Source organism: Gnatocerus cornutus, chromosome 5, assembly GCF_029298725.1.
Source record: "Gnatocerus cornutus isolate USDA-ARS CGAHR chromosome 5, icGnaCorn1.1, whole genome shotgun sequence".
Classification (NCBI taxonomy): Eukaryota; Metazoa; Arthropoda; class Insecta; order Coleoptera; family Tenebrionidae; genus Gnatocerus; species Gnatocerus cornutus.
In genome coordinates, this window is record NC_142237.1 from 14,979,031 (window position 1) to 14,990,579 (window position 11,549).

General features: G+C 36.3%; 2 protein-coding genes across 3 annotated transcripts; one reads left to right on the forward strand and one right to left on the reverse strand.

Moving 5' to 3' along the window:
* Positions 1–1,011: 1,011 nt before the first annotated feature.
* LOC148174989 (long-chain fatty acid transport protein 4-like) lies at positions 1,012–7,882 on the forward strand. Of its 2 annotated transcripts, none has more exons than XM_088037871.1 (7): positions 1,012–1,224; positions 3,243–3,547; positions 4,910–5,530; positions 5,579–5,780; positions 6,648–6,840; positions 6,890–7,483; positions 7,531–7,882. In XM_088037871.1, the coding sequence occupies exons 1-7, from the start codon at positions 1,201–1,203 to the stop codon at positions 7,683–7,685; spliced, it is 2,094 nt and encodes a 697-aa protein (XP_087893997.1). In that variant the 5' UTR covers positions 1,012–1,200; the 3' UTR covers positions 7,686–7,882. The 2 variants fall into 2 exon arrangements, with proteins under 2 accessions (XP_087893997.1, XP_087893998.1); XM_088037872.1 differs by having other exon boundaries at positions 1,013–1,156.
* Positions 7,883–7,907: 25 nt separating this feature from the next.
* Positions 7,908–11,541, reverse strand: Golgin97 (Golgin 97). Its single transcript, XM_088037873.1, has 7 exons — positions 10,935–11,541; positions 10,672–10,889; positions 9,699–9,959; positions 9,407–9,652; positions 8,906–9,120; positions 8,633–8,861; positions 7,908–8,584 (listed from the first exon to the last, which is right to left on the reverse strand). The coding sequence occupies exons 1-7, from the start codon at positions 11,308–11,310 to the stop codon at positions 8,189–8,191; spliced, it is 1,941 nt and encodes a 646-aa protein (XP_087893999.1). The 5' UTR covers positions 11,311–11,541; the 3' UTR covers positions 7,908–8,188.
* Between the last annotated feature and the right edge of the window lie 8 nt (positions 11,542–11,549).

The following is an 11,549-nucleotide window of genomic DNA, read 5'->3' on the forward strand; positions in this document are numbered from 1 at the left end:
CATAAATTGAAATATTTTGTACATCTTTAGATCAAGGCTCATTCAATCCAATTTACGTATTGAATTCCAAAGAAAATCATCACAGTGGCAGGTCAAAATGTAAGTAAATTTTATTGCAAGTTGAATCTTTCATTGACAAATCCGTTTGTTGTTGCCGACAAGTTGCAAGTCAAATATAGCAGTCATTAATATTCTTTGACAATTCAGGTTTCTTCGCTTACATCATGTCCTCAAAATTTGTGTAATGACACTCATGGGAGTAGTCAAGGGAAGCAAGCTTAAACTTTAGTAAAATTCAAAATTTTTAAAATTTGGCTCTTTGACTCTGCAATTAATTAAAACTACCACAGAAAAAAATATATTATTTTTTTTTATCTCTGGAATCCTATCGACAGCGATGACTACAGTACTACGTTACAATGCATAACATTCTTGTTTTATCAAGAACTTGTTAGATTCTTGTGTTTATCAGCTACCTCGTAAAACGACATCACTAACAGTCTTGGATCAGCCAGCAGAGTGAGCTAGAGGGTCTGGAAGCGGTAAAACCGGATTGATATAAGCAACAAAAATTTCGCGTTTGACGCATTTGGAAGACTGTGCCCCCTATCATTATTCGTATTCGTACCAGGCGCTTTTAAATTATGGATGAGCACCTATTGAAATGTTTACGAGAATCTGATTAACCTTAGTGACGTAGCTGACGAATATAAATTCTACGAGCGTACTTCCAAATTACATAAATTTTCCCGGAACTGACCTTTGTTTTACTCAACCTATTTCTTAGCGAATGTTTGCAACTGTAGAAAGTGCAGATATGGACTTATAATTTTATAAATTACATTACCTACTTCTACAGTTAGAAAGCAAGACTATCCAAAAGTTCTTTGGAACCATAGAATCTAATTCTGTTTAATTAAAACAAAACAAAATCACTGCAGTGAATTTATCACCTGTTGTTCAACTAACCATTGAAATTGTTATAAACTCGTGAATTAAAAATAAAGAGGGGCATCGATAGACTCAACTGCTAGGTATACATTCAAAGTTCTGTCGTAAAGAAAAGCGGTCGCCTGTGCTAGAGTGCTCCAAGTACTGTTACAAACGTGAAAGTTACTTTATTTGGTGTCAACAACAGTAAAAATGGTTAATTGTTGTGAGTACTGATTTTCAGTAGTGCTAGTAACCGCTTTTTTTGAAATGGATAAAAAAAACAACGGCAAGGTATGAATTTTTGACGTATTTAAATCAGTAGTTTTAATTATTAATGATAAACATTCTGGCCTCTGCATGGTTTAATTACGCAAATCATTAAAACGTTAATTGCATTTCAATGCCGAGGAGTTTGTCAAGTTGAATCATAATAAAATAGTTTGTAGAAAATTTGATACGGAATATTATTAACATACTAATCGGCCACTGTTAATTGAATAGGTCACAGATTAAAATCTTTTTGTTGCTGAAAGCCGTACATTTCCTGTTTTGCTTTGTCCGTGGAAATTATAAAATAATCAAAGAAGTAGGTGGTGATGTCTATTAGCGGGGCCCGTATTTTAAGAGCGAATTGTTTATTTCACATTTGATAAATATAGATTAGAGTTTAATGACTTAAATTTATAATAAATAATAAAAATACACAACCTTTGCACTTTGTAAAATAATAATCAAATTTGGACCACATACACGGCATGCACAATTAATTCCATTTCATAAGCTCATAATCATTCATTGGTAATTCTATTGTGAAATCCATACATTAGAAATCATCTTTTTATTAAAAAAAATGCACATTGTTACAACTGTTACACAATTCTTTAAGAAACAAGAAATAAGTTAAAAAAATGTGGGGTTTCCCTTACAATTAATGATGGCGCACAATTTAATGTTTTCGAATGAGTTTCTTTTGTTAAATTTTTTGCGGTTTGCAGGTAGCGATAATAATTGTTAAATACAAAGGCACCATCATCTTGCTCAACCATTTATGGAATTTTAGAACAATAAAGAAACACACTATGGATGAGATTTTCTCTCCGTACTATAAGTATGTTAGTGGGTAAATCTAATTAATATTGCTTTTCACTATCATATGGTTAATGATAATTTTTATATACAAAAGAATTTCACATTAATTTAAATGTAAATGCAAGTGTAAAGTAAAAGGATTGGATTTATTAAAAAACTGTTTTCCGACGACCACTATAAAATATGCCACATTTCATACAGTTTTCTCGTAGTGAAAATTTAAAATTGCAAACAATTTCAGTGCGAAGACGAACGAAGCACATTACCCGTGTGCAATGAAAAATTTGAGATCTCTGATTGGCCGACAACTGTGTGTTTTTATATTGCACACAGGTTGACGCAGATCGGGCATTATCGGTATCTAACTTTCGGCGCAACGGCATAATTATTTTGTCCGCGGCTAGGTGCTCTGCTGAATGTCATGTTACGTTTTAACTTGCCCAGAGATAACTTGACGTGTTTTTGCACCGTTATTAGCAAGTGGAAGAGCGTAAAATATAAACTTTAATTAAAAAAAATCTGCGATTTTTGTGATCCTCGGAAAAATATCGTGTACAACACGTGTTGAAAATTCGATTTCACACTCGTTTGCTTAAGCCACTCCGCCTACGGCTCGTGGCTCAATTCTGCAAAACTCGTGTGAAATCTTACATTTTCAACACTTGTTATTCAATATACTGTTGCAATACCTACAAGTAAGAACAATAAACAACTATGTTGTGATTTATAAATAAAAATAACTAATACAAAAATGTAAGAAGAAAGCCTTTGGCTACAATTTTGAATAAAATGTTTTTTCGATTGGCAATAAAGAAGTCGTCTTAAATTTATTCATGCGTCTCAATCAATTGTTTTAAAATTTGAAGGCAACTTTTACTTTAGGTGCAAGTTCCAGTTTTTTCAATGAACGAAATGATTATTTCCACATTATTAGTAATCAGGGACAATCAATAAACAATAAATTAATTGCTGCATAAACTGCTTACTGTCACAACAATAAAAAACAAAGAATTTATTAACACGACATTTAATTACCATTAAAATCGACTTTTTTGTGGGCCTCCTTTTTGTTTTTAAAAATTTAAGTTGAACGTCATCCCATTAGATGTCGCCACACTTCTTGCGTCAGCCTTCTGCAACCAGTAAAACACATATTTTTATTTACATAAACGTCACTTGCACGTCAACTGTCATAACCTCAAAGTCGTACTACTTGTCAGGTTTGTGAAATCCAACAGTCGGAGGATTTGGAAAGCGGGAAGGGCACCGTCAGTGAAGAGTCAAGTGGAGCAAGCGCCACGCGTCGTAAAAGCTTGAAGACACGACCAGTCCGTGTCTTAATACGTAGACTGCTGGTCATGACAGCAATTCTAGCATTTTTGGCGGCTATCAGTGCCGTTGTTTGCTACTTTTTGGGCTGGAAATGTCTCGTACAACTGATATTGGTTGCTATCGTGGCATATGTGGCTGCAGGGAAGTGGAGATGGTGCTATGTAGCTGCTGTGACGGCGCCGAGGGATATAAAGTAAGATTTTTATTTTTTTCTATTATTTATAATTTAAATTTCTCCACGTGTTTTTTGTTTACTGTCGTGGGATTTATCTATATGATAAGAAGGTTTTTCGTGGAGGTGTAGGTTTGTGACGAAGCGCCAAATTTGCATTGTGAATTTCATTACAGGTTTTTATTCTTTATTCTTTGCATTCATTAGAAAACAATGATGTTGAATAATAAAAAAAAAGGTTTTATTGTTCGTTTTCATTGTTGCTGCGAAATATTCATGAAATTATCGCCGGCGTTCTTTTTTATTCGGTCTTTCGAAACTCATGGTGCGCACCTCTGCGCTGTCCTGTTGCTACACTTCAAAGCAACAATTGACCTCTCTTTGGTGGTAATTAAAAATTATAATGATTTAATATATGGAAATAACCAGAATTATTATTTTTTTCTAAACAACTGGGACTGTTTAAAGTTCTTTAACCTAACCAAGGTGTTCCTCAAAGTAACTATAAAGGTAAACAATGTCTTATTGCGAAATGCCACTAAACAAACAATTAAAATCGTCTGCGGTAAGCTAATAAGCAAAATTTAGATTGAAACGCGGAGAATAAATGATGTTTTTCTTTTACATTCTCTATTGTATTGAACTTTTCTTTTCCTTATACACATTCGCACTTTAAGTCGGCCATTGTATTAAGATGTTTGAACCATCAAATCTGAGCATTCTATGTCGACATACTTAACTAGAAACTTCTATTTTCTCCTATTTGAGTTGCACTTTTCTTTAAAAAATTAAACACTTGTACCATTAAATTTACATGTGAGAAGGTACTTAGCCTTGAATACTTTATATGAAAAGCTAATAAACTTTGAATTGTGGGTTTTACATCATTAACTAGTTTGCTGACGTTAAAAATTTTTATTTGCGCTTAAAAATTTCAATTCGTTATATCAATGTTTCATTTTTTATTAAGTATTTTCTCCAACTTAAGAATTCAGAGCATTAGGCAACACTGCGTTTTTTTTTAGCAAGTTCCGTTTTCCAATTTGACTCTAATATGAATTTGATTGCTCTCAAACTTGCTCTGACTCCTTAATTTTATCGCTAGTTGCTTTAGTATCTCCAAATGCTCCTAATTTGATAATTTTTTCAGCTAATTTTGATTCTAATAATTTAACTTTGATATGACCTGACTTCAGTTGGCTCTTTTTTTACTATGCTGTACTATATTGCGAAGTTTTGTTTTGGTATTCATGTATGATTGTTTGTACCATCATTACAAATAACGACTTCCAAATTACAATAAATTGTTTTTGACCCTGCCGTGCTTGTAATAATCTTGTAATTTGTTGTTGACTTTCTCCTTATATTGTCACATTATTGCAGAGCTCTCTTGAAGTACATAGGACTCCTCATACAGATAAAATCATGGCAAAGAAAAAACCTGACACTCGCAGATCTTTTCCGACAAAACGTAAAAAAACATCCGCATAAACCTTGCATTCTCTATGAAGACCAAGAGTGGAGTTTTGCTCAAGTCGAAGAATTTAGTAATAAGATAGCGAATGTTTTCAAGAGTCATGGATACAAGAAAGGCGATATTGTGGCTTTGTTGTTAGAAAACAGGCCTGAGTACATTGGAATTTGGCTCGGACTTACGAAGTTAGGTGTAATAGTACCTTTAATAAACACAAATCAAAGACTGGATTCACTTGTACATTCCATCACTATAGCTCGCAGCCAAGCGCTTATCTTCGGCAGCGAATTTACAGAAGCCATCGGAGATATTTTTGACAAAGTCGAATCAAAAACAGCACTGTACCAATTCAGCACTGATGGCAAGACCACAGTGGATCAAAAATACAGAAATCTGAACACGTTACTGCACGAAGCGGCGAGTACACCACCTTCAATTTCTGAGAAATTCCAACACCATGATCGTTTGGTCTACATCTACACTTCCGGAACTACAGGTCTGCCTAAAGCTGCAGTTATAACTAATTCACGGTTAGTAACGAAAGTGTTTTTGTAATGTCAATAATAATTTCCGGTCAGTTATATCTTTCTGGCAGCGGCAATCCACTGGTTAGCTGGCTTTAGAAGATCGGACTCTTTTTATGTTCCTCTACCGTTATATCACACCGCCGGAGGATGTATGTCAGTTGGACAAATGTTGATATACGGTGCCACCGTCGTCATTAGGAAAAAATTCTCCGCATCAGCATATTTTGCAGAATGTGCGAAGTATAATTGTACGGTAAGTTGACACTAGGCTTGACTAAATATTTACATAGTTTTAAAACGAATGTAATCGATTTATTTAGAAAGGAAGCGGACGGTGCGTTTTTATTAAATACATAAAGTTGTTTGAGTGTGACACCTCCGCACAAATCAGTTAGGAAATTAATTTAGTTAATTAAAACCTGTCGACAAAATAGGGGGCCGTAAATGTAACCTCGGATCATTAGGGGGACACGATAAGTTGTAATTTCGATTGGCAACGACGTGCGTTGATGGATAGAATTGCGGGATTAGAGAAAGTAAAATTTGATCGGTGCTCGCCTGCCGGCAATCATCTATCATCGTGAATTTCAGGCTGAAAACACCTAATATTAACTCCTTGATGTTTAAATAACGGTGCATAATTGTGGACTATCAATTTACTTTCTCCCGTTTTGTCCCCTTTTTATTAATTTTTTACTGTTTTCTTGATGGCATCTGTTTAGTTTTTCTTCGACTTATTGCGTTTTTCAATTATATTTACGTATTGCCAGTGTCTACTTTTAAATCTCAGGTGAAACGGAACGGTGTAAAAATTTACGACATTTGTGAATCGCTTTTTTAATACTCACGTTTTCTTATCAGAAAATTGGACCATTAATGGCATTTTTATTGTAACAAAATTTGAATTTTCCAAACATTCTGGTAGGCAAAACTTTGAACCACCCAAGGTCAAGTTACCTCATTAATTTCCGTTTCTAATATACAAGCTCGTCTGACTTGTTTTTAGAGTTTTCCAACAAAAGAAGCAATAATGGAAAATTCGTGCATGACCGTCGTAAAACAATCATAATAAAACAGCATAATAGCAAATTTTATTCAATTGTTAATGTTTTTTCCTTAGGTCGCCCATTACATTGGTGAAATGTGTCGCTACATTCTCGCGGTACCACCGAAGCCCACAGACACCCAACACAAATTGCGAATAATCTACGGAAATGGCCTCCGACCGCAAATCTGGGCCGAATTCGTGGAAAGATTTAGTATACCAAAAGTGGCGGAATTTTATGGAGCCACAGAGGGCAATGCCAACATAGGTAAAAACCGGCTAAAACTCAACTTTCGTGACTTAAAAACGGCTTTCAGTCAACGTGGACAACACTGTCGGCGCCGTTGGTTTCGTCTCCAGAATCATTCCTTCCGTCTACCCCATTTCCATAATAAAAGTCGATCCACAAACCGGAGAACCCGTGCGAGACGCCCATGGTTTATGCATAACTTGTAAACCCAACGAGCCTGGAGTATTCATTGGTAAAATCATTCCGAATAACCCAACCCGAGCTTTCCTTGGCTATGTCGACGAAGAGGCTTCCAAGAAGAAAATCGTCTGCGATGTTTTTAAGAAAGGCGACCAGGCGTTCTTGTCGGGTGATATAATCATGGCTGATGAGTTCGGATATCTCTTCTTCAAAGACAGGACTGGAGATACTTTTAGGTGGAAAGGCGAAAATGTGTCTACTTCTGAAGTCGAAGCTGTGTTGAGCAACTTGGTTAATTATAAAGATGTTGTGGTTTATGGGGTGGAAATTAGAGGGGTGGAAGGGCGAGCCGGAATGGCGGCGGTTTTTGATCCCGAGGGGACTCTGGATTTGGCGCAGTTGGCGGATGGGACGAAGAAGGCTTTACCGTTTTACGCGAGACCGGTTTTTGTCAGGATATTGAAGAAGTTAGATATGACAGGTACAAGGACACTATTGAGAGACTCGAGATCATTTCTTTGCTTGCAGGTACTTATAAGTTGAAGAAGAACGATCTCCAAAAGGAAGAGTTCGATGTGAATAAAATAAGCGACGATATTTATTATTTAGACAGCACGGGTGCATATTCCTTAGTTACTCCAGAGATTTATGTGAAGATAAACAATGGGACAATTAGAGTGTAATATTCGTTTGGTATGGTGTACTTTCGCCTCTACTGTGATTAATTTCCAAGGACTGAGTGTTAGAAGATTCTAATATACGTGACACAATACGTAGTCGTAACAACTGTAAAACGTATTTTTATATACGTATTTTTTGTATCTGTTGCTTTTTTTGAAATTGCGTTTATCCATTGTTAAATATACGGTTGGTTAAGTTACACACTATTCATTCAAACCCCAATATCATCAGTCTTTAAAATATTTTTTATTTCAGAAATAAATACAGGTTTTAGGTATTACAAAGCGTTGACAATTTCTCGGTATTTACAATTTTGTACAACTATTTCCTATAATGGACCTTGCTTTTAATACTACCAATGTTCAATAAATAAAGCCAGGAAGTGCTTTATCTAACCAAAATGGAAGATTAGCATACCCCAAATAAAAAGCTTATGAACCTGCATACACCATTGGAATGGTCAAGACATCATATCACATTAGCAAAAACCAAGTTAAAGCAACCATCAGCTATGTGGCATCGCCCTCGATTTTTGACCACTGCTTAACTTTGGTTTACTGCCAAACCACGATCGTTTCCATTCTAAAGTATCATTAACTAGTTTCTCCTCATCCGCTGTAAACTTTAAAAGAGTAGCTATTGCTTTAGTTAAATGTTGAGCTTCGTATTCGCGACTGGTCAAAAACTTAATCACTACGTGTTTTAAATATTTAAAATTAACATCGTCCTCGTCCCGCCTCACCACACTGGGGAAATTCTTCGTGGAGATCTGACTCGGAGTTAAAATAGCCGCCGAATTATCCAACAAATCACTGTGATAATTAGGGTTGCCAGGAGTCCGCAGTTCTTGCTGAAGAGTCTTCTTCATATCAGCTAAACGAAGTTGGAGAGTCTTGATATTCTGGAAAGATAAAATTAGCGACAGGTTTGATTCTAGCCACGCTCCTACTTTATTTTTTTCAGAGAGCTGCTCCTCCAACACTGTAATATTGTTCCTCAGCTCTTGCGCCAAACCTTGACTCTCATTGTGTTTCTTATTCTCATCTTCCAACTGGATCACTTTATTTAGTAAATCCGTCATTTCACTTTCCTGGCGCCGCTTTTCTTGTTTTACCAGTTCGATTTGCTGGGAGACCTCAGCGTTGCGGAGAAGCGCCGTGTTCTTCTCCGCGGTGACTCTACAAGTTTAGATTATTTAAGAAGTAGTTGATAGCATCCTCACCTTGTCAACGTCTTCTGGACATTCAACGAGTTCGTCTTTTCTTCACTCAACTCTTTCTCAAGTTTCGTGATCATTTGTCGTAACGAATTGTTCGCTTCATGCTCCGAATCCACCGAAAGTTTCAACTTGCTACATTCGTCGCCGGTTTTGTCGAGTTCGCTTTCTGTGTTCTCCAGGTTCTTGCGGACGACTTTGACGTCAGTGACGGCGTTTTGCTGAAAAGCCCATGAAATGGTAGCATGGTAATGAAGACAGGGAGAATGGGATTGATGAAGGGTACAGCAAGCAAAAAATCAAAATCAATGGAAACGTGTTTATTGTGATAAAATAAAGAAAGTGAATAAAACATACAGGCAATAGGTATTATTAACCCAAAGCAGTGTTAAAATAAGTGGATGTTACACCCAGTAGGAGAATAGAATAAAATATAATGATAAAAAAAGTGTAAAAAAATACTGGTGAAGTAAATAAAAAGCGTCCCCATTTCGATTATTGACTCACAAGTTGCGTCCTGAGAAAAGCAACTTCTTCTTCGCTTTCAGATCGCAAGGTTTTTATTTCAGTGGACATTTCTTCCACGTCCATTGTTAATCTTTTTATTTTTGTTTCTTTATTATTTAAGTCGAGTCTATTGCACTCTAATTCGGCTTCCAATTGTCTAACTTTTTCCGCTAGTTTTTCCTTCTCTTGAATCGCTCTTCTTCGTTCAGTTCCCTCTTCAGCCGCCTGTCTACTCAAGCGACCAACCTGAAAGTAACCAATCACATTTAAAAAACGCAACAATGAAACAAACCTGCGTTTCTAAAGACGCAATTTTATCGCTCCACGATGTTTTGATATCAGCTAAATGTAAGTGCGCTTCTTCAAGTCTTTGCTCTAAAAGGCGTCTCTCTGAAGTGATATGTTCGTCAGCGGAAGTCTCATTTGCCACTCTTTGTCTCAAGACAACAACAAGATCTGATAAATGTCGGCGCTCTTCTTCGCTTTTTGCTAGCTCAGTGGCAAGAGCCGCTAGATCTCGAGAACTGGAATGTCTTAAAGATTCTAAGTCATCCTGAAACGAGAGGTAAGTAAGCACGAAATTATAAAATGAGGAGTATACATAAAAGCCAAAAGCACATACCTGTGATTGCTCGAAGCTCACCAAATAAAAATAAAACAAGTGCGAACTCCCTCAACAGAAAAAAACACTTGAACATAAAATATACATCAATTTTGGGACACTATGTATAACATTCACAATTTACTAGTGGAAATGACTAGTAAAAATGAGTCTTCGAGGGCGCGAAGTGGTTAATTCGTTCGGAAGCAGAGGAAATGTGCCTAAATGCACACGAATTGCCCATAAATGCAGTGAGGGTCGTGTTAGAATGCAAGCGGAAACCTAGATTAGATCTACAGTGGGAAAATGATTTTCGTTTATTTGGGCGGTGTAGGCACGTTTCCCCAATCTACAGGACTAAACTAGAGAAAACTCATTTTTTACTTGGAAATAACAGCGAAATGAGTCAACATAAAGTTAAGCAAAAAACGTAAAAAACTTTCGCAGTTCTTCACTCAATGTTCTCGACACGATTGCATAACGTTTTCAAATTTCGTCTTTGAATATGAAGCAATTAATAAACAAACGCATCCTCTTTGATATCTTTTAAAATTCAAGCAATGTGAGAATTCACTGGATACGTGTCTATTTCATCGCTTCTAATGAGTTTCCGATTGAAACAAACTCGGCGTGTTGAAACTATTCTAACTTTTCGCATCTTTACCTGTAAATCGCTAAGTTGTTCTTCTTGGCGCCTTAATCTAGAAACTTCAGTTCTTAACTTTTCTAGTTGTACCTGACAATCTTTCAGCGCCGTTGTTTTGTCAGCTAGTTCCTGATCTCTCAGTAAAACGAGATGCTTAACTTTACTCAATTCCTGGGTCTGCAAATTTTCCATCTGTTCCTTATCTTCCTGATGTTCCACCAGCCTTTGTTTACACTCTGTAAGATTAAATAAGTGAGTTTTTCAATGAATTATCTACACACCTTCAGAGTTCTTCAAAGTTTCCCGTAACAGATGCACTTGTTTCAAGGCTTCATCCTTCTCTTTTTCTAGGCTCAGTAACCTCTTATCCTTCTCTGCAAAAATTTCTCTCCACTCCAGTTCTTTCTGATCCAACTTCTTACTAAATTCAACCTCTAACTTTTGTAAACGTTTCTTTAACTCTTCAGGTTCTACATTTCCGTCTTCTTTAACACCATCTGACGACACAAGAGAGTTAATGCTGGATGACGAGCCTTGGTGAGAACGCCCTCGTAAAGAATCTATTCTTTGAACGGTGGAGGAGGTAATTTTTGCCGTTAATTTTGATAAATCGTTTCCAGTTTCTTCACGTATTTTATTTTTTAGAGACGCAAACATTTTGCACGATTCGAATCTTATCAACAGTTGGTGGGCATTATAAAGTGGACGACTTGTGAAATGTGGCAGATTTTACAGTTAGTGAACACAATTGAAGTTACTTATTGGCAAAATTATTAGGTACTCACATTTACACGTATTTTATTGACGATTATTACAAAAATTTCTGCTGTCAAGTTCACTGACAGGTGACAGGCGTGGTGACAACACACTTGTCAAAAATGACGTTTTGCAAGAGG

Bases quoted from the DNA above. Each gene is read 5' to 3' on its own strand.
- LOC148174989 (XM_088037871.1), top strand. From the start codon at position 1,201: ATGGATAAAAAAAACAACGGCAAG. The intron at 5,531-5,578 runs GTTAGTAACGAA...ATTTCCGGTCAG, and splicing joins GCAGTTATAACTAATTCACG to TTATATCTTTCTGGCAGCGG. The intron at 5,781-6,647 runs GTAAGTTGACAC...TTTTTTCCTTAG, and splicing joins GTGCGAAGTATAATTGTACG to GTCGCCCATTACATTGGTGA.
- Golgin97 (XM_088037873.1), bottom strand. From the start codon at position 11,310: ATGTTTGCGTCTCTAAAAAATAAAATACGTGAAGAAACTGGAAACGAT. The intron at 10,890-10,934 runs GTGTGTAGATAA...TTAATCTTACAG, and splicing joins AACTTTGAAGAACTCTGAAG to AGTGTAAACAAAGGCTGGTG. The intron at 8,585-8,632 runs GTAGGAGCGTGG...TTATCTTTCCAG, and splicing joins AGCTCTCTGAAAAAAATAAA to AATATCAAGACTCTCCAACT.